This window comes from Typopeltis vanoorti, chromosome 23 (assembly GCF_054136105.1).
Source record: "Typopeltis vanoorti isolate ZY-2024b chromosome 23, IOZ_Tvanoo_1.0, whole genome shotgun sequence".
Classification (NCBI taxonomy): domain Eukaryota; kingdom Metazoa; phylum Arthropoda; class Arachnida; order Uropygi; family Thelyphonidae; genus Typopeltis; species Typopeltis vanoorti.
Window position 1 is genome coordinate 71,410,039 of NC_143571.1, and position 24,264 is coordinate 71,434,302.

Genomic DNA, 24,264 nt, shown 5'->3' on the forward strand with positions numbered 1-24,264 from the left:
CTCGTATTGGTAAATGTGACTTCTCCATTACTTCCACCTTAATATCACCACCTCTGGGTCTGGCTCTGGCTCTGGCTCCCACTGATCAGACCTCAATAAAGATCGAAACCAGTCTGGGTAGTGGTTCTTCCCTTAATGCTTAGCATTATACATGTCTGCAAGGAGATGTGCTTTGCATTATTGGAAGTTTATTGTACTTATCCAAGTGTAAACAAACAAAGTTTGTTTACACTTGGATAAAGGATTAAACTAAATTTATTATAGCTTTGCATTATGGGAGATACTAATGCAAGTGATGAGAACTTATACCTCCTTTACCACAAGTTTCCCCTGTCCTGAAAGTACTTCAGGTGCAAACGTTGTTTGCTAACACTTGGGAAAAGGATAAAACCCAATATATAATGATTGTTATTACCACCTGAGCTCCTAGATACCATTATAAACAGTATGAAACATAATTGTGAATGCTGCACTGTTATGAGGAGTGATCACATTCCTTATTGAGGAATTTTGACAATTTCATTTTGATCTCTTCGTGGGTGTTTCTTTCACATCTTATGCCATACTGATTTACATAAAAATTCATCATACAGTTCTTGAGTTATCACAAATTTTCACAATAACCCAAAATATCATGAATTACCATCTGAGCTCCTAGATACCATTATAAACAGTGTGAAACATAATTGTGAATGCTGCACTGTTATGAGGAGTGATCACATTCCTTATTGAGGAATTTTGACAATTTCATTTTGATCTCTTTGTGGGTGTTTCTTTCACATCTTATGCCATACTGATTTACATAAAAATTCATCATACAGTTCTTGAGTTATCACAAATTTTCCCAATAACCCAAAATATCATGAATTATTTTGGTGTGCTCTTTAAAAACCAAGTAATTTGAATGTTCATAATACTGAAAAACTTGCTTGTTCCTTAATTTATGGAAACCAGTGTATTATATATGTATTCATCAGTTTAATTCTTCTGCCATCACTTCAGACAGAACTGTAACCTGAAAAAAAAAAAAAGTGTGTGTGTGTGTGTGTGTGTGTCTATATATATGTGTGTATGTGTGTGTATATATATATTTATATATATATATATATATCTGATCTCTTGGCCTAGCTGGTGCTGTTGTTCAAACCAATGATTCCAGTTCATCAGATGATGCTACTCCAGTGAATACTCCACATCAAGCTTGTGCCATACCCACGGGATTCGCAGGACTTCAAAGGGACAGGGGAAAGTCTTCCTGGGGAGTTTCTAAAAATAAAGTTCCGAGTAGCACAAAAAAAACAGGGTCCAAAGGAATAAAAAAAGGGTAAGATCGTTCAACTGTATTAATATCAATAAAATGTTTCAATTAGACGTCCAAATTTTATTATTATTAATACATATAAACATTATGGCAATAAAAAAAATGTATAGATTGTGGCAAGCTTTACAGAAAATAATTAAAAGGGATGATACTGAATGCCCATATAAATAAAATGTAGTCAGGTAATGCATCTGCTTTAAATATACATGATTACATGAGTTGGTTTGAATCTCTATATTAATAGGAGGGTTACGCTTTCCTAGCTGGCCTGGTTAGTGTATCTGCTCTCCATCCAAGAGGCTGGGGGGTTCAAATCCCATCAAGGGCATGGATGTTTGTGATTGTCCTCCTAACCATTTACGATATGTATTGCTGTAACCTGTGTCCTGGCACAGTATGACCTTTAATGTCTTTGTGTCATAAAAAAACAAAACTCTCTTCCTACAGCCATTTTAAGGTCCTTAATATTGTCCTGTTAAGTTCAGTGGGGTCTTACATGAAATCTTTAGTTGCATAGTTTGCATAAAATATTCAAAAAAATTTAATGAATCTTTTACAGGAAAAAATTTTGGATAAAAGAATTTGAAGCAAGTGCCAACCATTCTATCAGCCTTATCTTCTCTTCTAGTAGTATGAGCAGGTACACCTAGACTATGTACAGCATTGCCACTGAGTCCACCACACTGCAACAACTGAATCAGAGCTGTAATTGTGAGATGTTTATATCTCCAAGTTTGTACCCATATTTCCAAATAGCAGTTTTTAAAAATGGATCAATTTAAAAAAATAAAAAAAAAGTGGTCCCCACACAGTGGCAGTGTGGTCTTATGAGGAAGCAGATGGAAATGAATAGGAAACATACATGATGTTCAGATTTCAAACCAAATCACAGTGAATTATTTTGGTATACACTTTAAAAGCCAAATAATTTGGATGTTCATAATACTGAAAAATTGTTGGAAAGTCATGGAAAAATTATTGGAAAGCAACCTTACTTTGTTATTCAATGACAAAGTAAGGCAGTATACCTGCATAATTTACCCAACTGTACACAGGAAACAATGCATTATCAATAAACCTTTTGAAAATATTCAGTAGTATAATAATTGTTATTATTATTATTACACCACACATCCATGGAGTCAAAAGAATCAGCATGGGAGGTTTACCCTAAATTTCACATTACATCTCATACTACATCTTAAATTATTCATAATTCCTAACTCACTCTACCCATTCCACTATCTGGTAACACACCACTCCAGTCATCTGCCATTATTCATGCAAAAAAACCTACTCCTCATATCCTGTTTATCACACATTTCTTCTATTTCCAGGGATGGTCTCATGCAACATTCCCTCTAAAATGTGTGCATGCCCACCAGTTAAAAAGGGAGCACACATGCCTAGTAATTGTGTGCACAAAATTTTTGCTTTCAGCATTTCTAATTTACCATCAATAAGTTTTGAAAAATTAATTATATGATAAATCACATTTGGCACTTATTATATTTAATAACTTTCCCTATGTGTCCACTCCAATATTACTCTAACCATCTCCAAATGAATACACTGTAATTAGTTACTTTTAGCATGCTATATGGAAGAACTGATGTCATTCCTCTACAACTTGCTAACATCAGCAAGTTGCAGAGGAATATTTCATCGTCTACTGTTTAGACAGTACGGTCGCAAAATATCTATTGCCATTTGCACAAGTTGAACTTGTGCAAATGGCAATAGATATTTTAGCTAATATATTTACAGGTTATAGCTAAATAAAAAAAAAGGGCATTAATATAAGAAATATTACATAGAGGTTTCAGTGTATTAAACCCTTGAAATGCCACTATCGAAGTTAAAGCAGTAAAGAACTGCACATTCATTTAAATTTGAATGGCTGGATAATATGTTGAAAAAATGCTAATATTACCAACAAATTAAGAGTTTGTGGCTCGTGACTTTTGCTATTGTGAGTACAGCCTACCACACACCCATTGAGTCTGACACTGGAAACTTGGCAAAAAATGTTTATCATGCACACATTCAATCTATTCTTAATAAGGAGTATTCCATAGACCCACTACAGTTTTGCATCTCAATCCTTTTGAATCCAGGTAACCAGATCTGCATGCAGTAGTCTAGATGTGGCTTTATTAATTCCTCATAAAGAGAAATAATAATCTCCTAATCCATGTTTGTCAGTATGTGCTTCAACGGATAGGTAATCTGATGTGTTGTTGCTTTGGCCACCTTTGCAATATCACCTTTAAACTTCAACTCCTAGTCCACAATAACTTCCACCTGCAATTCAGTTCCATCACTATAGTATATGACTTGCAATCTCTTCATCGCAAAGAGTGCATCTTCTCTCTAGCACTACTGCCTATTTAATGCACACATACCCATTCCTCTGCATTCATTTTTAATCCATAGGATGCATAACTGCCACATACATGAATAATGTAATCTTAAAATGGTCTGGCAGTTGCTATAATGGATATGAACACATTAAGACACAGCCAATAAATTTGTACAAAACAACCATGCAAGTAATACAAAAAAATAGTCAAACTCAGTAGTGCAAAGTTAAAAACTAGTATTAGTTAAGATACATACACACATAGAAAAATCGACTCTTAATGCTAAAACTTATGGGTATTTTCCTCCTTGTATTGATTATCTATTTTTATCTTCGCCACTTAGCAGCACGACATATCCAGTTTTTTCTCATAGCATGTGGTAAGTGTGTGGAATGAGCTACCTTTATGTGTAGTGAATGCATCTTCAGTACATACAGGGTGTTCGGGATAAATTTGACAGTTTCGTAAGGAAAAAGAAAATCTTCTTTGTATCTATTAAATTTAATGAATTGACAAAAAAACATTACAGGCAGAGTTAATTACAATACTATCAACAAGATTTACTCAAAATAACCACCATTAGCATCGATCACAGCTTCAATTCTGCTTCGGAACCTCGAACAAGCTGATGCTACAGTCTCCCTGGGAAGGGCCGCAAAAACTGTTTTAATTTTATCCATTAACTGGGCTTTTGTATTACTGGAAGTGCGATTGGTGTCTTTTTCAACTGCACCGCATACAAAATAATCCATGGGGTTAAGGTCTGGGGAGTTTGGAGGCCAAACATTTGGACTGGTGAAGTCGTAGAAATTTTCAGACAACCATTTTTGACTTTTCCCAGAGGTGTGGCAAGGGGCCGAATCCTGCTGCCATACATACGGCCTACCATTGGCTACCCTTGTTATCCAGGGCTTGACTACAGTTAGCAACTCCACGAACAAAGCCCGAATTCCAATGCCAGGGTTCTTCAACACCTGTTCCTGCAGATTTGCGAGGAATTCTGCTGTACGAACGCAATCAGATCGTCTGCTAGGGATCTTTCTTCTTGCTACATCCTCATAGTCACCATTGCAAGTCTCTAGTTCATGCCTGATTGTTTTTACTGTATTCAGGGAGCATTGGGCAGCAGTCGTAATATCCTTATTTTGATGGCAGGCACGAATCATCATGATACAAGTTATTCTCTTCCATGATTCAGGTGGGTTCCAGCTATCCATCCTTTCTGACATCTTGTATATGAATGAAGAAGGGTCCAAACTTTTAAATGAAGAGAAGTGTGTGTTAATACATGTAACTTACGGAAAAATATAATTAATTATAAATATGTCAAATTTATCCCGAACACCCTGTATGTGTTCAAGGAGAGATATAAGTATCAAACTGGCTTTCACCTCCCTTACTGAGTCCTTGGACTCCTTGGATGAGCATTCATAATAATAATTATATTATTATTATTATCATTGATAATAACAGCTTATTAAGTTTGTAGACCTTTGTTAACCCCTCATAATGTCATCAACATGGATAACAAAACACTGAATCCTATATAATTAATAATATTAATATATATTAATAATAATTATTTAATGCATAATTAATAAAGTAAGCCTACATAGCTCATTTGGTTTCGTCATTCTCCTTTGGTTGAAAAGGCTGTGTTCAAATCCTCTTTGGGATGTGAATAATCTTTATCAGGGCTTCTCAAATGAAGATGAATTAGCCAGTTTTTCATGCAAAAATGGCAGGGTTCTTCATTATGCAACATAAGCACAATAACCAGAGGAATGTAAGCAATTGACAAACATAATACACTGTGCAGATAAGATTAACCATCCTGTTTGAGCATTAAGTTTCCAAAAAGCCAAATTATTTGGCTATGACAGGCTGCTCAGTCTAACATATAAGAGAAAAATGAGATTATTAATAATTGATATAATTAATAATTCATATAATGATGGTGACAATTGGGAGTAATGTTTAATGACAATGGTGTGGAAGGGAAAAGATTGACAGTGCATAATGCAAAATGTGTGGAATTTTAAATAAGCATGATGTTAATAAAGCTGCAGGACGAAATGGGATATTGCTATGTATATTAAAAGAATGTGCAAAGTAGATAACAGTGGCCTTGACTTAAAGCCAAGTGCCCAACAGTCTGGAAACAGAAAAAAATCCCTAATGCCACTGCATAAGGAAGAATCAAAGTCAACAGCATCAAATTATAGGCTAGTTTGTATACTAAGTGTGGTAGGGAAGGTATTAGATAGGCTGATTATTTATAGATAAAACTCAAACTGGAATAGATAAGAACAGAAAATTTCTAGAGAGCAGCTTTGATTTGTTAAGGCAGGACATGCTTCACTAACCTGGTTACATGTTATAATAGTGTAATAAATGTATTAGGCAGAGGAGATGCTTAAATTTTTCTAAATTTTGAAGGATATTTGATAGAAACTATAAAACAAACTACTGTTAAATTTGGGTGGGATGGTAATATGTAAATGGTAGCAAGGGGTTACATGACTAGCTAGCTGAAAGCAAACAGCCAACATGTATATATAGGTATTTAGGAAGAAAAACCAAGAGAGTACCTTAAGGTTTGTTACGGGTCTCTTTTCAAGGAATTTGTCATTAAAAAGAGATGCAACGTTGTTACAAGAGGATTTAAATAGGTTGCTCTGCTGCTTTGGGTAGTTGAATGAGATTATAAGTTCCACGTTGCTAAGTATAAAGCTACTCACTTTACGCAAAGAAGATGGAACAAGGTGTATTGTATTGAAGGAACCTTTGCTCCATAAGGTGGAAGAGGAAGCAAAGGATCTGGAAATAGATATATAGATGAAGTTCAGGAGATTCATATTATAAAAGTTGTAAAAGTTACCTAGACAACTGCTGCCATAATGGAAAAGACATTGCCAAGTATGGATAAAGAAATAATATATCGGATCACATCTGAATTTCTATGCATAGATCTGGTTATCTGGAATGCCTGTGTGATAAGAAAAACATTAGAGAATGCAAAGGCAAGTGAAGATTATCTGAACTGAGGAATCTTATTCTCATATAAATTAACGAAATGCAATCTGCAGATAAGGAGAGAGGAGGTGATAATGATACATATGAGTTGGTGACACATATTACCCAAAGTATCTTCCCTATCAGATAGATATAGGAAAAATACTGCATAAGTAATCGGTTGTGAAAGAAAGAGAGGTCACACCTGGAAACTGTATAAAAGGTCATGTAAGGGTGAATGATGCTCCAATGCTGGATGTTTTCATTGACAGGTATGTTATGTGTGTAAAAGTTTGACTTCCCTTGGTAAGTGTTCTGACTCCTTGTAGGCCCATAAATAATACTATCCAAGAACTCAATAATAACTCAATTCTATTCACAAGAATCAAAATTCTTGATTCTTGTGTTCCCTCCCCAACACACTATCTGTAGCATTCTAATGGTTCTGAAATCCATGATGAATTCCAGAAATTCAGGTCCCTTATTACTATATGCTTTCTTCTAATTATATGACCATAGATAAAATTCGTCCCATACACACTCATTCTCCACTTGTCAAGATAATCTGCCTAAACATTTTCCAGTTGCCATGCTTATTTTACTGTATAATGGTCATATCAGGTCATCATCTCTAGAAACTATATAATGATTATTCAAAGTAAGGAAGTGAAAAGGAGACTTTTTTTTTTTGCATGGCAAATGAGTGGAATGGATTATGAGAGTGAGTAGTGAATGAACCATCTTTCTCAGTGGGTAATGAATACTTGCCAGAGTGAATGGTATATACTCATTTCTGAATGTTTTCACATCTTGAAAACATTCAGATTGCAGAAGAAAACATCTTCTGCAATCAGTTTTTATGCAATTTTGAAATATACTATCTAACCCTTTCTACTATGTCTTTTTTTGATATCTTGTCCATTTTCATTTTCTGGTAGTATTATTTCTTATTTTCTTATTCTGAGATTTTTCATATTACTTTTAGATTTTTAATGTTATCTGTTTTTTCTTGTATCATTTTTATCTTCTTTAATATTTTTTCTGATTGTTTCATTTATTTCTGTAAGCTCTACTGTATTTCTTTTTTTCTCCAGTTAGCTGCAACAGAGTTTTTGTTTTCTCTGAGAGGTTTTTACTTTTAACCTTTGACAGTGTTAAAACTTAGACTGAAAACTATATTAAAAACATCGTTAAAAACGGTTTGATCGAGTAAAGTTAAAAAACCCAGGGATGATGATAAAAACTGAGTCAAAATCTGAATCAAGAGATAGCACTTATCAAGAATGATGATGTCATGAGGGATGATGAATCATGGGACAAATTAAAATCTGTCTTCATAGAGAAATGTGTCAATACCTTGTGTCCCGATAGAGCAGTAAAAAAAGAAAGATTGGATAACTGATGAAATTCTTTCTCTCATGGATCAATGCAGATCATATAAAAATCATAGTCCAACACAATATAAGGAGATTCAGAAAATTATTCAAGACGAGATCAAAGAAGCAAAAGAAATCTGGATGAATGAAAAATATAAAGAAATACAATTTCTACAGGAAAAGCATGACAGTTTTAATCTATACAAAAAAAAAAAAACGCTGAAAGAGACCTCAGGTATATTTAAGAAAAAAAACAACTATGTATCCTCTGAATGGAAAGGGAGAAATATCTGAAATGGATGATAAAATAAAACAATGGCAAAATATGTAGAACTCTTTACTGATAACAAACAAAACCCAGAAAATACTTATGAACAGATGGAAGCTTCATCTCCATGCATTCTAAGATCAGAGGTGGAATGTGTGCTGAACTCAGCTAAAAATGGTAAAGCCTTAGGCCCTGATAGAATACCAGCAGAAATAGTAAAGTTATTAGAAGGAGACTATATTAATAAAAGTATTTAATAAGATCTACGGTACAGACATAATCCTTCAAGACTGATGACAGTCAACCTTCATCATACTACCTAAAAAGCAAATGCGAAAACTTTTAATGACTATAGAATGATCAGTCTAATATGTCATGTTCTCAAAATGTTTCTGAAAATAATTCAAAAAAGAATATACAGAAAATGTGAGACACGATCAGTGATAAGGGGGCGCTAGTGGGTCAAGCGCTACGAACATGTTTTGAAGAGCTCCTGATTCAGATAAGTTTTACTAGGAATAATTAAGTATATATGCGTAATTGTTTAAGTAAGAGCAGCTGTAAACGTTGTACACTACCGATATTATTAGTGTGGGGGTTTTTTCTTGCTTAAACTAAATACGAAAACGTTAATATTAGACCTAGTAACCTGCAGAGAAAAAAAAAAAAAAAAAAAAAATGGCGGCGGCATTGTCATTCCATGATTTTAATTTGGATTTCAGTCGGTTCGTTAAGTGTGAGGTCTGTTATATGTATTCCTTCGACTACATAAATGATTTGTGGATGTTTAGTGCGGATGGAAGAAGGGTGTGTGCGAAATGTGACCTGAACGAGGAATTGATGAATGCGAATATGAAGTTGATGACAGAAAGTGCTAGTACCAATTGTGTCGCGAGTGCACGTTTGAAAGAGAAGGATGGCGGGAAAGACAGGCGAAAAAATGTTAAAAAATCAGGAAAAAAGAAAAAGGCGATTTGACAACCGTAACGGATGTTAAAAGAGACGAAAGTGAGGCGGAAAGAAACGAAATTGAGAGAACGAATGAAAGTAGAAATGGCATGGTGCAGAAATCGCAAGTAAAAAAAATCGAAAGAATGAATGATAGCGAAAAAAGAATGACTGATGGCGAAAGTTGGACGCATGTTGGAACGAAAGTACGGAAACAAAGAAGGATGAATGAGAGGAAAAGTGAGAAGAGGGGGTCGAGAGTTAGAAAGTTAGAAAGATTTAATGATAGAGTGAATGTGTCGCGAGGTTCAGAAGGTGAATTGGATTGGATGAAGCAAGAAATGAAATGGATGCGGAATGAAATTAAGAGAATTCAGGTCAAAACTATTAAAATAAATCATGATGGCATGAAAGAGATAACAAAAGATGAGCGAGTGGCGTTGTATGGCGACTCCATTATTAAAGGTGTGCTAGAGGATAAAATGCACAAGGTATGTTTTCCAGGCGGTAAAATGAGTAGAGTGATTGAGCCACTGAATATGAGGCGGGAACGAGCAAAAGAGTTAATTGTATTAATTGGTACGAATGATTTGAGAGAGAACAAAGAGCATGTCAAAATGAATGTCAGGAGACTGCTTGGAAAGATAAAGGAGAATAGTGTGACAGGAAGGGTGGTCAGTGTGTTGCCTAGGTATGATTGTGGTGAAATGAGGCGGAGAGCAAGGATTATGAATGATATTCTGGCTGAAATGTGTGAGGAGATGGGAGTACAGTTTGTTAATGTGTGGAATGAGTTTGAGGGACGAAGTGAGCTGTATGGGAGCGATGGACTGCATTTGAGTGGTTATGGTGTGATCGCTTGGAGAGACTGCTGCTGGAAGGTAGAGAAGTGAATCAGATCGAGAGGGGAGTGATTTGGAAGAGCAGGAGAGTAAGACAGGAGAGATTGAAGGAGTGGAAATGAATGTGGAAGTGAGTGGTATGAGTATAGAAAATGAGAGAATGGGTGTGCAAGAGGAGCAGGGAAACGGGGAGGCTCAGGGTGGACAGGGATACACAGCATGAGAAAGGTGGATGCTCCAAGAGGAGGTGAGAGAATGTGTAGGCAGGAAAGTAATGGGATGATCAGAGATCAAAAGGAAACAGATGGAATCGAGGGTTCTAAAATGAAGAATCAGAAAGGGAAATGGCCCCAGTCCAGCATGGAGAGATCACATCGAGTGAGTGGTATCAGTGGAACTAGCTGTAGATCCAGAAATGAGTTGTTGTGTTTGTATACCAATGCTAGAAGTATAAGAAACAAGGCGGATGAAATGGTTGCACTAATTGCGTCTGTGCACCCAGAGATTGTCGGAATAAGTGAGACATGGTTAGATGAGGAAGACATCCTGACAGGAATAGAGATGGAAAGGTATGATGTGTTTCGTGAGGATAGAAGGGGTAAAAAGGGAGGGGGAGTGCTATTGATAATAGAGAAAGAGTTATGTCCATACAAGGTAGAGATGCAAGAGGGAAATGGGGCCAGTGGTTTTGAGGCAGTATGGTGTGAGATAGAGGTGAATAGAATCAAATACTTGGTGGGATGTTGTTATAGACCTGGTAATGTGGATGGTGGTGATAGTGAAATGTATAGTCAAATAAGCCAAGCAAATAAGAAAAGGGTGATCATTATGGGTGATTTTAATTATGGCAATATAGACTGGAATGAAGAGATAGCAACTGGAAGTAAAGAAAATGAGTTTCTTGAGTTTTTGAGGGATAACTACCTCAGACAGTATGTAACAGAGGGCACAAGAGGATTAAGGGTCTTGGATTTGGTCATCTCATCGGAGGATGTAATTATCAATGAGGTATCAAATCATCCACCAATTGGTGAAAGTGACCATGAGGTGATTACTTGGGTGGTTGCCAGCAGTGCAAGGACCCCTGTGAAAAAAGGGTATATGTGGAACTGCAAGGGGGGTGATTATGAAGAGCTCAGGAGACAACTTGCAGGTGTAGCATGGAATGAGGAGTTAGCTGGAAAAGAGATCAATGCAGCTTGGGGGATTTTCAAAAAATATTTAGTGGATGCAATGTCTAAATGTATACCACGGGTGAGAAGGTTAAATAAGTTAGGTGTGAGATGGATGAATAAAGAGATTAAGCATGCTATACAGAGAAAAAGGGCATTGTGGAGGCAGCATAAGAGAAGTGGAAGTAACCAATTTCATGAGTTCTACAAAGACCAGGCAAGGAGAGTGACTTGGTTGGTGAGAGTAGCTAAAGAGAGGTATGAACAGCAGTTAGCTAATGAAGCTAAAAAGAATCCTAGGGAGTTCTTTCGATATGTAGCCAGCAAAAGAAAGAATGATTATGGAAGGATGACATTGATTGGAGGAAATGGTATAAAGACAGCTGTTGCAGAATGTGTGGTGGAGATACTTAATGAGCAGTTCATAAAGATCTTTCAATCTTGTGAATGTGACTTCATGGAGAGATTAAGAGCAGTTGATGATGGGGAGGAGAGACTGACTGTAAGTGAGCAAGAGGTGTTTGGGGAGTTGAGTAAACTAGATGTAAATAAGGCTGTGGGACTTGATAATATATCACCGCGTATTCTGAAGGAATGTGCCAGAGAGTTGACACCTGCCTTGACATATTTTTTTAATACGAGTCTTGCACTTGGTCAAGTCCCTAAAGAGTGGAAGGAGGGCCAGATTGTGCCACTTCATAAAGGAGGTGATCGAACTCAAGCATCAAACTATAGGCCTATCTGTGTGTCGATTGTTGTGGTTAAGTTGTTGGAGAAGCTTATGAGAATTAGGATCCAGAGTTGGGTTGACAACAATGGTATAATCTTTGATGGACAGCATGGATTTGCTAAAGGGAGGTCGTGTTTTAGTAATCTACTTACTTATTACAATAAAGTGACTGCTTCCTTGGACAGAGGAGAAGGATACACAGTAATATACTTGGATTTTGCAAAAGCTTTTGATAGAGTACCTCATGATAAGTTGACAGTTAAACTAGAGCAGATGGGTTGGATATTAGATTAGTGCATTTGATTGGAGACTGGCTATCTGATAGGTATCAACAAGTTGTGTATGGGGGTGCAATATCCAGGAAAAGGAAAGTCACTAGTGGAGTGCCTCAGGGATCTGTTTAGGGCCATTACTATTTAACTTGTATATTAATGATATTGGCGAAGATTTGGATGGAGATATTCAGTTGTTTGCAGATGATGCAAAGTTGGGACGAACCATAAAGAGTAGTGAAGATGTTGTGGCCTTGCAAGAAGACTTGAATAAATTGAGTGATTGGGCAAGCAAATGGGGATGTGAGTTCAATGTTGCAAAATGTAAGGTTTTAAAATTTGGAAAACAAAGATGGGATGCAGAATTTATGCTTGGTGAAAATATATTGTTGGAAGTAGAGGAAATAAGAGATCTGGGAGTGATAGTGGATAAGGATCTAAAATTTAGGGGACATATCGCCAAAATTGTGAAGACAACACAAAGACTTCTGGGAATGATGAGGAGGACACTGACGTGTAGAAGTAGGGAGATTCTTGTTCCATTGTATAAGGCTTTGATTAGGCCACACATGGACTATTGTGCCCAGATTTGGTCACCTGGTTTTCAGAAGGATGAAGAGATGTTGGAAAGGGTCCAAAGGCGACTGCCTAAGGTAGTTTCTGACCTCTGGAATGTCGAGTATGAGGAAAGATTGAAAAGATGTAATTTGTAGAGTCTAGTCGAGAGAAGGAAGAGGGGAGATATGATAGAGACCTACAAGTTGGTAAGGGGTTGTTATAGGATCAATGGTGGAGAAGTTCTACAGAGAATAGTGGGAGATCAGGGGAGAACCAGAGGTCATACCTGGAAACTGTATAAAGAGGGTGTGAGTAGGGGAGTGAGAGGCAGGTTTTTTTCGTGCAGAGTTGTGAATGATTGGAATGCCTTGCCTGAGAGTGTGGTGTCTGCAAGGAGTTTGAATGTGTTTAAGACCCAGTATGATGAGATGTGTGTGAGATAAAAGGACCTCCTAGATGAGTCTTTGACTCCATGAGGTCTTGTTTAATAATAATAATACCCAATTTGGATATAGAAACTGTTTGAGAATGAGAGAGGCTCTTTTCTGTTCTCAAATCTTATTTCAAAAATGTAGTGACCAATACAAGGAAGTATTCATTTGCTTCATCGACTTTGAGAAAGCATTTGACAAAGTCCAACGTACTAAAATGATTGAATCATTAAAAAGAATTGGATTAGATGGTAAAGACATCAGGATCATTGAAAACATATTGGAACCAAAAGGCATTTGTTCATGTTGATGACATTATTACAGACTCCATTAACATCAAACGAGAAGTAAGGCAAGGATGTGTGCTGTTGCCTCTTCTTTTTAACATATACTCAAAAGCCATATTTCAAAAAATCTTCAAAGGAAAAGAGGAAGGGATTAATGTAAATGGTGAAATCATCAGTAAAATCCAATATGCTGATAACACAGCTCTCCTGACTGACAATATTCAGGATCTTCAAAATCTTCTGGAACTAGCGAACGAAGAGAGTGAAAAAATGGGATTAAGAATAAATATCACCAAAACTTCATGGTCATAAGCAAGAAACCAATTTTTAATTCAGCACTTTCTTTAAACAGTAAACAAGTAAAAAGAGTGACAGAATTTAAATATTTCAGATGCTGGTTAAATGAAGAATTTAATCCAGAAATGGAAATAAAAGTTAGAATTGAAATGTCAAGAAAAAATTTCTCCTGATGAAATCAACACTGTAATCGTAATTTAAATTTAGATCTTAGAGTATGTATGGTCTGTACTGCTGTATGGTACAGAAAAAAATGGACCTTGAAGACAACATCGATAAAAAAAAAATTAAAAATAAAAATAAAAAAAAAAACTTGAAGCCTTTGAGATGTTGTAATATAGACGAATGTTAAAAATCCCATGGACAGCAAAAACATTCAATCAAGAAGTACTGGAACAAATGGGGAAATCACTTGAACTTTTAGATACTATAATTTGCGCCTCCGTAGCGCAGTTGGAAGAACGACGGTACGGTGCGCCCTTTGATTAGAAAAAGCCTAAGTTTGATTCTCATCATGATGGGAGGAATCTTTATATGGACTTTTTCAATTGAAGGTGAGTTAGCCAATCTCATACGGAGGTAGTAGGGGTTTTTTCTCCCCAAAACTTGGGTTTTTCATCCCACATACAGTCAAATTGGCTTAAAAACACACGCAATTTACAGACAAAAAATACTAGCTGTGGTGGTGGTGGTGGTTGTGGCCAGCAGATGGCGTTGATATACGTGATTGGTAGTAGAGGTACTGTGTAGTAGTGGAGATGCAAAGTTGTACAGTGGGTGTCCTCTTGCAATGAGTCTTCAGACTCCTTGGAGCTGTCACGAATAACAATAATAAAAAGAAGAAAAACGGCATATCTTGGTCACCTACTTTGTAATGTAAAAGTATAAGATACTGCAGTTGGTTATAAAAGGGAAGATAAATGGAAGAAGAGGACAAGGAACACAAAGAAAATCTTGGCTGGCAGACATCAGACAGTGGACTGGCTCTGAGAGACTGTTCAGAATGGCTGAGGATCAATTAAAACTTGCCAAAGTGGTTGTTGACTTCCAATAGGAGATGCCACTCAAAGAAGAAGATCTTTTGCAATCTTACGTGCACTTTCTATAATAATTCAATTAAGATTAGAATTTCCTATATGTTATCCATTTGTAGCTTTCTGTTTTCATTCATGTTATTTCTTTGATTGTATAATTTATTTTATTTTATTTTTTTGCAATTTCTTCTAAATATAATTTTTTATTGGCTACTAAAGTAGTAAATAAAAATCATTTATCTTTACATATTTTGTTTTATTCTATTTCATCTTGTATTTTTTTTTCTTCTGCTGTTATTTTCTCTCTAATTATTCTGTGCTTGCTTCCTGTGCCTATTTGAATGATGACCGAAATAACATCTTTAAATATTTGACTTGAGATCATTAAATATAACATATTTCACTATGTCCATTTGGACTTATCCACGTTCATTTTCGGTTTGGTCTTTTCCTGTAAAATATGTTCATAACATTGAACTGGTTACTTATAAAGTTTAATATTGTTTCATTTTCATTCTCCAACCATATTGTATAGGCTGTAAGATCCTGCTGCATTTTATTGGACACTCTCTCATAGAATTGTATTCTTTTATTTTTTTTCTTTTTCTTTTCTTTTCTGAAGTTTGTACTATGATATATGCTGTCTGATCTGATTTTCCTGCATATGAATGATCCTGTTTGCTATGCTTTTATTTATAAAGAAGCCTACTCCTCTCTGTTTCACATCATATGGTTCTTTCTAGTAAAGCACATTTCCTGATCTTAGTGTAACACATTCTTCTGATTTTCTTTTCACTTCACTTAGTCCCATTATATCCCATTTTATTTTGCATATTTCACCTTACATTTTTTTTTCTTTTTCGTCTTCTACTAATTTTCACACATTGCATGCAGCAATCATGAAATTAGTTTTCTTGCTCTTGCTTTTATTATTTTGTTTCAGAGAAAATGTCCAGTCTCCATTTCTCTACCAAACTAGGTTCTCTGGGGATTTTTAAACGCAGTGATGCCAGATACTGTGGAACTGCATGAAATTAGTTTTCTTGCTTTTATTATTTTGTTTCAGAGAAAATGTCCACTTTCCATTTCTCTACCAAACTAGGTTCTCTCATTAACAAATGTTAATAATAATTATTATTTTTATTAAATCACTTAAGGAATTGAACAACGTAGATACGAATATAAATTAAATTACACTTTAATAAATATTTCCGATATTTCAGCAACGTCACGTTGCCATCTTTAAAAGAAACTTTCAAAAAAAGGCACGTGCATGTAGGCACTACAACACAGTAACTTAGAATGAAGAGATGAAGCTATTGTTCTCCTAAAAGTCCTGATCGTGCCCTCTAGCGGGCTAAGTAGGTGTTCTTGGCCGTTGGGCTCAAGGTCTGCTGATGTACGCCTCGCATATTTGGGGCAGTCGTATACATCCAAATTTGTTGAGGTTTGGAGAATTTCTTAAGGCTGAGGCTGATTCCATCAATAGTCTTTCGAATTTGTATTTGCTATGGTGTATTACTGTAGCTTTCTTCCACCGTATTCTGTGGTGTGTATCCAGAGCAAGGTCTGCAAGACCAGAATGGCTGTACTTGTGAAAATCCAAGGCACCTCGGAAAAATTACCAAAATCTTAAAAAAACATGACCTGACCTCCTGTTACAGGCCATACAGAACATTGGCATCCCTTATCCGCTCCACTAAAGACCTACCTGGAGTATACCAGGTCCCTTGCAGCTGTAAACTGTCTTACTTTTGCCAAACAGGCAGGACAGCGAATATCAGAATTTCTGAACATAAGAACTACATCCGTTTTCACAAGTACAGCCATTCTGGTCTTGCAGACCATGCTCTGGATACACGCCACAGAATACAGTGGAAGAAAGCTACAGTAATACACCATAGCAAATACAAATTCGAACGACTATTTATGGAATCAGCCTCAGTCTTAAGAAACTCTCCAAGCCTCAACAAATTTGGATGTATGCGACTGCCCCAAATTTGGGAGGCTTACGTCAGCAGACCTTGAGCCCAATGGCCAAGAACACCTACTTAGCCTGCTAGAGGGCACCATCAGGACTTTTAGGAGAACAATAACTTCATCTCTTCATTCTCAGTTACTGTGTTGTAGTGCCTATGTGCACGTGCCTTTTTTTGTAAGTTCCTTTTGAAGATGGCAACGTGACGTTGCCAAAATATTGGAAATATTTATTAAAGTGTAATTTAATTTATATTCGTATCTATGTTGTTCAATTCCTTAAGTGATTTAATAAAAATAATAATTATTATTAACATTTGTTAATGAGAGAACCTAGTTTGGTAGAGAAATGGAAAGTGGACATTTTCTCTGAAACAAACTAATAAAAGCAAGAAAACTAATTTCATGCAGTTCCACAGATTTAATAATGCATAACCAACGTATAAGCCTGTCTACGAGAATTAACATCATCCACGGAGATGCTATCGCACGGACGGCTTGCCAATACGGTAAAATGAAGTTGTCTAGACAATTAAATCATCTAACTTTCCTAAAACGCTGCCGGGATAATCAGGTAATCCCGAACTGTGTAAAATTCAAGCACCGTTTTGTTTCAAAAAACGCTCTCCATATACATAACCGCACCAGCTACGCGTTGCTTTGCGAACAAATCACCGCCACGCGGTTTCTCTTAGTGATTCGTGCCTTCGAAGAAGAGCTTTCGTGCACATTAAATCACGAGCTTTGGTCAGTTCTACATGACATCTCGTGTACCGCACCAGACAAAGAATTTGAAAAAATACGAGGCCGACAGATGAAAAAATTTGAAAAATTAAAAAAGAACTCTACCTTCAATCCAAAACTTCCTACCAACACCGTAATCAACCTTTCTTCAGTCACTCTCAAGCGTGAAGCACTCAACGCGCTTTCACGTGGCCACAACTTCACCATTGCTCCCAGAAAAATACCTAGTGAGGATATTATGATACAGATCGAACACGGAATCCACCACCTTCCACATCAAATCACCAACAGTGTAAGACTGGATGTAGCTTGTGTTCTCTCCAAAGCAAGACCACCGAAAACCAATATATCCAACAAGGAATATAAGGCTCTGCAGGAAATGAGGATTAATAAAGAATTAGTTATCACCAAAGCGGATAAGGGAAATGCAACTGTAGTACTTAATGCTCTTCTATTAGATCGGGCTACTTATCCCCCTATCGAATACAATCCCACCAACTCACAAATTAGAAAACTTCACCACCAGGCTCCTTAAGAAAGTAACTTCTTGGCCTGTAGAAGTTACCAACAGAATAAAGCCGTTTAACTCTATACCCCCCCCTCCCGTATTTATCGACTCCCAAAAATACATAAAAAAAATGTGCCATTACATCACATAGTGGATGGCATTGATTCCCCCACATACAAATTAGCTAAACATTTGGCCAAAGAGCTCACACACTATACTGGCAACACACCACACACAAAAAATTCAGCCCACTTCAAAGCCAGCATAGAAAACCTTACGCTCCAACATACTGACATAATGGTCAGCTTTGACATCTCCTCCTTATTCACAAATGTCCCACTCTAGGAAACTTTAGAGCTAATCCAAGCTAAATTTTCTCCTGATATCTTAGCCCTATTTCAGTTCACAATGAACTCAGGCTATTTCGTTTGGCAGGGAAAATTCTACAAACAAATAGAGGGAACAGCCATGGGTTCACTACTCTCCCCATCCTTGGCCATTTTCTTAATGGAGACCTTTGAAGAAAAAGCCTTAGCCTCTGCCCCACAAAAACCAACCATATGGCTTCGCTACATTGATGATGCGTTCGCTATTTGGCCACATGACTCTGAAACACTCCTCTCCTTCTTAACACACTTAAACAACCAACACCCCAGAATCAAGTTCATCCTGGAAAAAGAGGAAAACAACAGCCTCCCTTTCCTAGACACACACTAGTCACCCACCAGCCTGATGGAACCTTGGTTTTCTCAGTTTATAGAAAACCCACCCATACAGGCAGATACATTCACCAACAATTCCCCCCCCCCCCTTCACAACAATATGGAGTGGTGAAAACACTATACGACATGGCCCTAAACACTGAACTAAATCACATCCTCAACACTTTCTCAGCCAATGGCTACCCCCCCCCAAAAAAAAATCCAAAAAATATTAAAACCTACAAACCACAGCCCCCCCCCCTTCCACAACAAGGATTACTCTAAATCCATCACTATTCCCTACATCCGAGGCACCTCGGAAAAAATTACCAAAATCTTAAAAAAACATGACCTGACCTCCTGTTACAGGCCATACAGAAAATTGGCATCCCTTATCCACTCCCCTAAAGACCAACCACTTCCCCTAGACCTACCTGGTGTATACCAGGTCCCTTGCAGCTGTAAACTGTCTTACTCTCGCCAAACTGGCAGGACAGCGAATATCAGAATTTTTGAACATAAGGACTACATCCGTTTTCACAAGTACAGCCATTCTGGTCTTGCAGACCATGCTCTGGATACACGCCACAGAATACGGTGGAAGAAAGCTACAGTAATACACTGTAGCAAATACAAATTCGAAAGACTATTTATGGAATCAGCCTCAGCCCTAAGAAACTCTCCAAACCTCAACAAATTTGAATGTATGCGACTGCCCCAAATTTGGGAGGCTTACATCAGCAGACCTTCAGCCCAACGACCAAGAGCACCTACTTAGCCTGATAGTTCATCTCTTCATTCTCAGTTACTGTGTTGTAGTGCCTACGTGCACGTGCCTTTTTTTGTAAGTTCCTTTTGAAGATGGCAACGTGACATTGCTGAAATATCGGAAATATTTATTAAAGTGTAATTTAATTTATATTGGTATCTGCGTTGTTCAATTCCTTACGTGATTTAATAATGCATAACCAACGTATAAGCCTGTCTACGAGAATTATTATTATTCTGTTCCTTCCTTACCGTGTGATGGTACAGTAGCCACGAGTCCCCCTTTTTATGGGGGGATACGGCACCATCTAGTCCCCCAAATTTTATCTGCGCTCCGAAACCGGCACAGGCTGACGAATCAGGCCTATGGCTGGGTCAGTATTCTGGCTGTATTCCGTGTGTATTCACAAGACTAGTTTGCCTGCTTGCGTGATGAAAAACCCCAGATAAACTGGTGAAAAAACCCTGATGTCCACGCCCAATACTGGCTAACTTGGCTATGGCTGAGGAAGATCCTTAAGCTCCTCGTGTATCGACGGGAATCGAACCTAGGACACTCTTTCCCCAGGTGCGGACATTATCTATGTTGAAATGAAACAGCAATCAAAATTTTGCTTCATTTGCAGTCTCTGCTGACTCACAACAACCACAAAACAATAATTAACAAAGCTAAATTTGAATTTAAAAGAGTTAAATATAGAAAAATTGCCTCTCACATAAAAGGCAATTTGTTTACCTTCTGGTCCCTTCATTCCTTGATCTTCTGCATATCATGTGGGGGTTTAGTGTTGCATCACTTGTGCTTTTTTCTGCTTTTGAATCCATATTTTTCCTCAGTTTCTTCTTCTTCTCATCAAAAATGAGGCATTTATATTGCATCATTTGATATTTAAGTTGTAATATATGATTTAAGATTATCAATTTAATAAATTGGATTGGAGATCTGCCATCCTGGTTGGCTGAGTGGTTAGCGTATCCGCTCTCCAGCCAAAAGGCTGTGTCGAATCCTGCCGTTGGCATGTATGTTTGTGATTCTCTGTGAAAATACTAATGGTGGTAGTCTGCAGTAGATGGTATTGGTGTAGATGATGAAAGTAGTTGTTGAGATGGAGAGTTGTAGAGCAGGTACCGTCCCTCGATGAGTCTTTAGACTCCCTGGAGGTGTTATGTAATGATAATAATAATAAATTGGTTTTCTGATAGACATTAGAGAGTTGTATGTGGGGGAACAGTATCAAGGGAAAGGAAGGTCACAAGGGACACTCAGAACTTGGACTTTTGCTGTTTAACCATTATGTCAGTGATATTGTCAAGGCAGGTGATTATAATAGTCTTAGACGTCGACTTGGGGGAGTTTCATGGAGGGAGGAATTAGAAGGCCTGGATATCATTAGTGCCTGGGAAATTGTGAAGGAATATTTGTTAGCAGCAATAGTAATCTGTATTCCACAAGTGAAGAAGAGGACACAATTTGGAGTAAAGTGGATGACAAACAATATTAAACAGGAAATGCATGCAAAAAAGAGGCTATGGAAGAGATATAAGGAGACAGATGAAAAGCAGATGCATGAAGAGTATAAGACACGGGCCTGGAGAGTGACTAGTATGGTAAGGAAGGCGAAACTGGAATATGAGAAGAGATTGGCCCTAAGATCCAAAGAAAATCCTAGGGAATTTTTTAGCTATGTGGCCTGTAGGAGGAGAAATGATTGTGGAAGAATGACATTGTGGGATAAAAATGGGAATAGAGTGAGTGATGCAGAGGACATTGTGGAATTGTTCCGCTATGTTCTGTGTGGAACATAGTGGAACTCTGTGGAACACCTTATTGGTGCATTTCATCCTGGAGGAGTAAATTTATTTTAATACTAGAGGGATAGGGCGGGTTTAGAGGTGCAGGTGCTTTTGCTGCGCTCGGGGTGATCCCTGAGTTTGCTGCCCCTCACAATAAACACCAGAAATATTACAAAAAGTCAAAACGACGTAGGGAATGAAATTAAAACATTATGTTTATGTTTATTTTTGTTGTAAGCATAGTTGTTGAAACTAATTATTAATTAAGTAATAAAATTACTAAGTTAACATAAATAGAAGAATTGTCGAAAAATAAAATTGTCTCATGTGAAAAGTGCCGCCTGGGGCGAACCGCACCCCTCTAGCTATGCCACTGCCTTACCCTATACGTCATTTTGACTTTGTGTGGTATTTTTGGTGTGTATTGAGAGGTGCGGCGAAAGCTCTAGCAACGGCACTGATTTGGCAGGAATTTTTTGATGTAATTGTTCAAAAAGTGTAAGTATAGCTTCTTGTTTCAGCAGTGCCTGTCCTGAGGATATAATTTGCTCTGCCATGGAAGCTAAATTTTGACAATTCCAATTTTTTGGACTGGATAATGATATGAAGTGGCATTTAAGTATCTGCCTATATATATGGGCTTCCAACAGGCTGAAGATGAGGATCCAGCTCTATGTAATTAATGTTATGAGGAAGGCTAGAGTCCTTTCTTTTTTCTCTTCAACAGTAAAATTGATTTGTTAGCAGATATTGTTGAGAAATTGTAAAAAGTTAGAAAGGTCATGTGGCCATATGGCAAAGATTTTTTATATACCTCAGCCATAATTTGGGTTTGAGGAGAACTGAATTAAGTGCCTACATTTCAGAGGATTCCATCATCATCATCATCATCAAATTCCTGCCATGTACCCTCAAGGGGTGTACAGGATACGATAGTACTACATGAAAAAATTACATCATTACTAACTTCCTATCTACAATTTTCCTCCAAATCAGTCTGTTACTTGTCAAGACAGACTCCAACATTATCAGATCTTATATTTCTATCGTCTAAGGCACTTTGTACCATATCAATCCACCTATATCTTGGTCTTCCTCTGGGTCATTTTCCTGCCAACCTGGCAGAGAACACTTGTTTTGCTAATCTTTTCTCTCCCATTCTATTTACGTGACCATACCACCTAAGATTAGCTCTGCTAACGCATTCCTAGATGCTGATGATGTCAAGTTCTTTCCTAATATCCTCGTTTTTAATATGATATTGTCATTGATGCCATCTGCTGTTCACACCTCTAATCTTTCTCAGGACTCTCATATCTGCGGTCTCTAGTCTTTGGTCAAGTGTTTTACTTCTGACCCAGCTCTCAGATCCATAAGTTAAAAGTGGTTTGAACACTGTCTTGTATACAGCTAATTTAGTGTTCCGACTAATTTCTCTCTTATTCCATATGAATTTATTCAATTGACTTCCCACCATACCAGCTTTGCTGATTCTGTTGTCTATTTCCATATTTAATTTACCATCTTCACTAAAAATCGTGCCTAAGTAGATGAAATGCTTTACTTGTTCCACAGGTTCTCCATTCACAACACAGTTGACATTTTCAATGATTCTGCCTATTTTCATTGTCTTTGTCTTTTTATTGCTGATCTTCATAGCATATCTATTACAACAGTTATTCAATTTAGTCAGAGAATCTTGCAGACTTGCAGCGGATTTATTTAGAAGTGTAACATCATCTGCATGAAGCAAAGAGCTCACATTGACATCTCCAATTTTGATATCATGTTTATTACCACTTTCCTTCATAATGTGATCCATATAGATAATAGATAACAGAGGGGTTAATGTACATCCTTGTCTCACACCAGATTTAACATTAAACCATCTTCCTGTACTTCCTTCAATTCTAACTGCTGACTTACAACTCAAATAAAGACTAAGTATTGCTTGATATAATGCCCCATTGACACCATAAACTGCAGCGTATTGAATAGCTTCTCTCTTGGCACCTTGTCATATGCCTTTTCCAAATCGACAAAAATTAAATACAGATCTTTGTTATATTCCAATGCTTTCTCGACTATTTGTCGCAAAGTGAAGATCTGATCCTGACAGCCTCTATTTGGCCTGAATCCAGCTTGTTCTTCACCAAGCTTTACTTCCACAATTCTTCTCTACCGTTTCTCAAGTATACTTGCATAGATCTTGCCAGGAACACTCAGTAGGGAAATACCTCTGTAATTCTCACATTCAGTTTTATTTACCTTTTTATATATCGGTACTATGAGAGCTCTACTCCAATCATCGGGAATTCGTCCCTCTGTCCAGGCTTTCTGAACTATGCAGTGCAGCCACTGTAAGACTTTTATACCACCATACTTCAGCATTTCTGGTCGAATATCATCTACTCCTGCTGCCTTTCCACATTTCAAGCCTTTGATGGCTTTTTCCTTCAAGTATGGATATGTATTCCTGACTGCATGCCTGGTCAGTGTTTTTTTATCACTGTGCTGTTATCACTGCTTGTTTCATTTAGCAGTTTTTCAAAGTGATTACTCCATACTTCAAGGATATCTTTTTCTCCTGTTTTCATGTCACCTTTATCATCTCTGACTCCTTTTACAGCACTCTTTCCTCCATTCCTAAGCTTCTTCAACAACCTCCAGAATATTTTGCCACCTTCTTGATATTTATTTTCTATATATATGCCAAAGTCCTCCCATGACTTTTGTTTAGCTAGTTTTACACACTGTTTAGCATTCTTGCATTTGTCTCTATATTTTCTAAGAGCTCAAGCTGACTTATTTGACAGGAACTTTTGATATGCTTTCTTCTTTTCCTTCACTGCCTCTTT

At 37.2% G+C, this 24,264-nt stretch overlaps 1 protein-coding gene across 1 annotated transcript in view; it reads left to right on the top strand.

Annotated features, from left to right (window-relative positions):
- The window catches only part of LOC150093941 (cell adhesion molecule Dscam1-like), a 1,598,688-nt gene that overhangs the window by 1,393,490 nt on the left and 180,934 nt on the right, over nucleotides 1-24,264 (top strand). Inside the window, exon 31 of the mRNA XM_090412925.1 lies at nucleotides 1,129-1,324. Coding sequence (XP_090269051.1) covers nucleotides 1,129-1,324 — 196 coding nt within the window. The remainder of the gene's footprint in view (nucleotides 1-1,128; nucleotides 1,325-24,264) is intronic.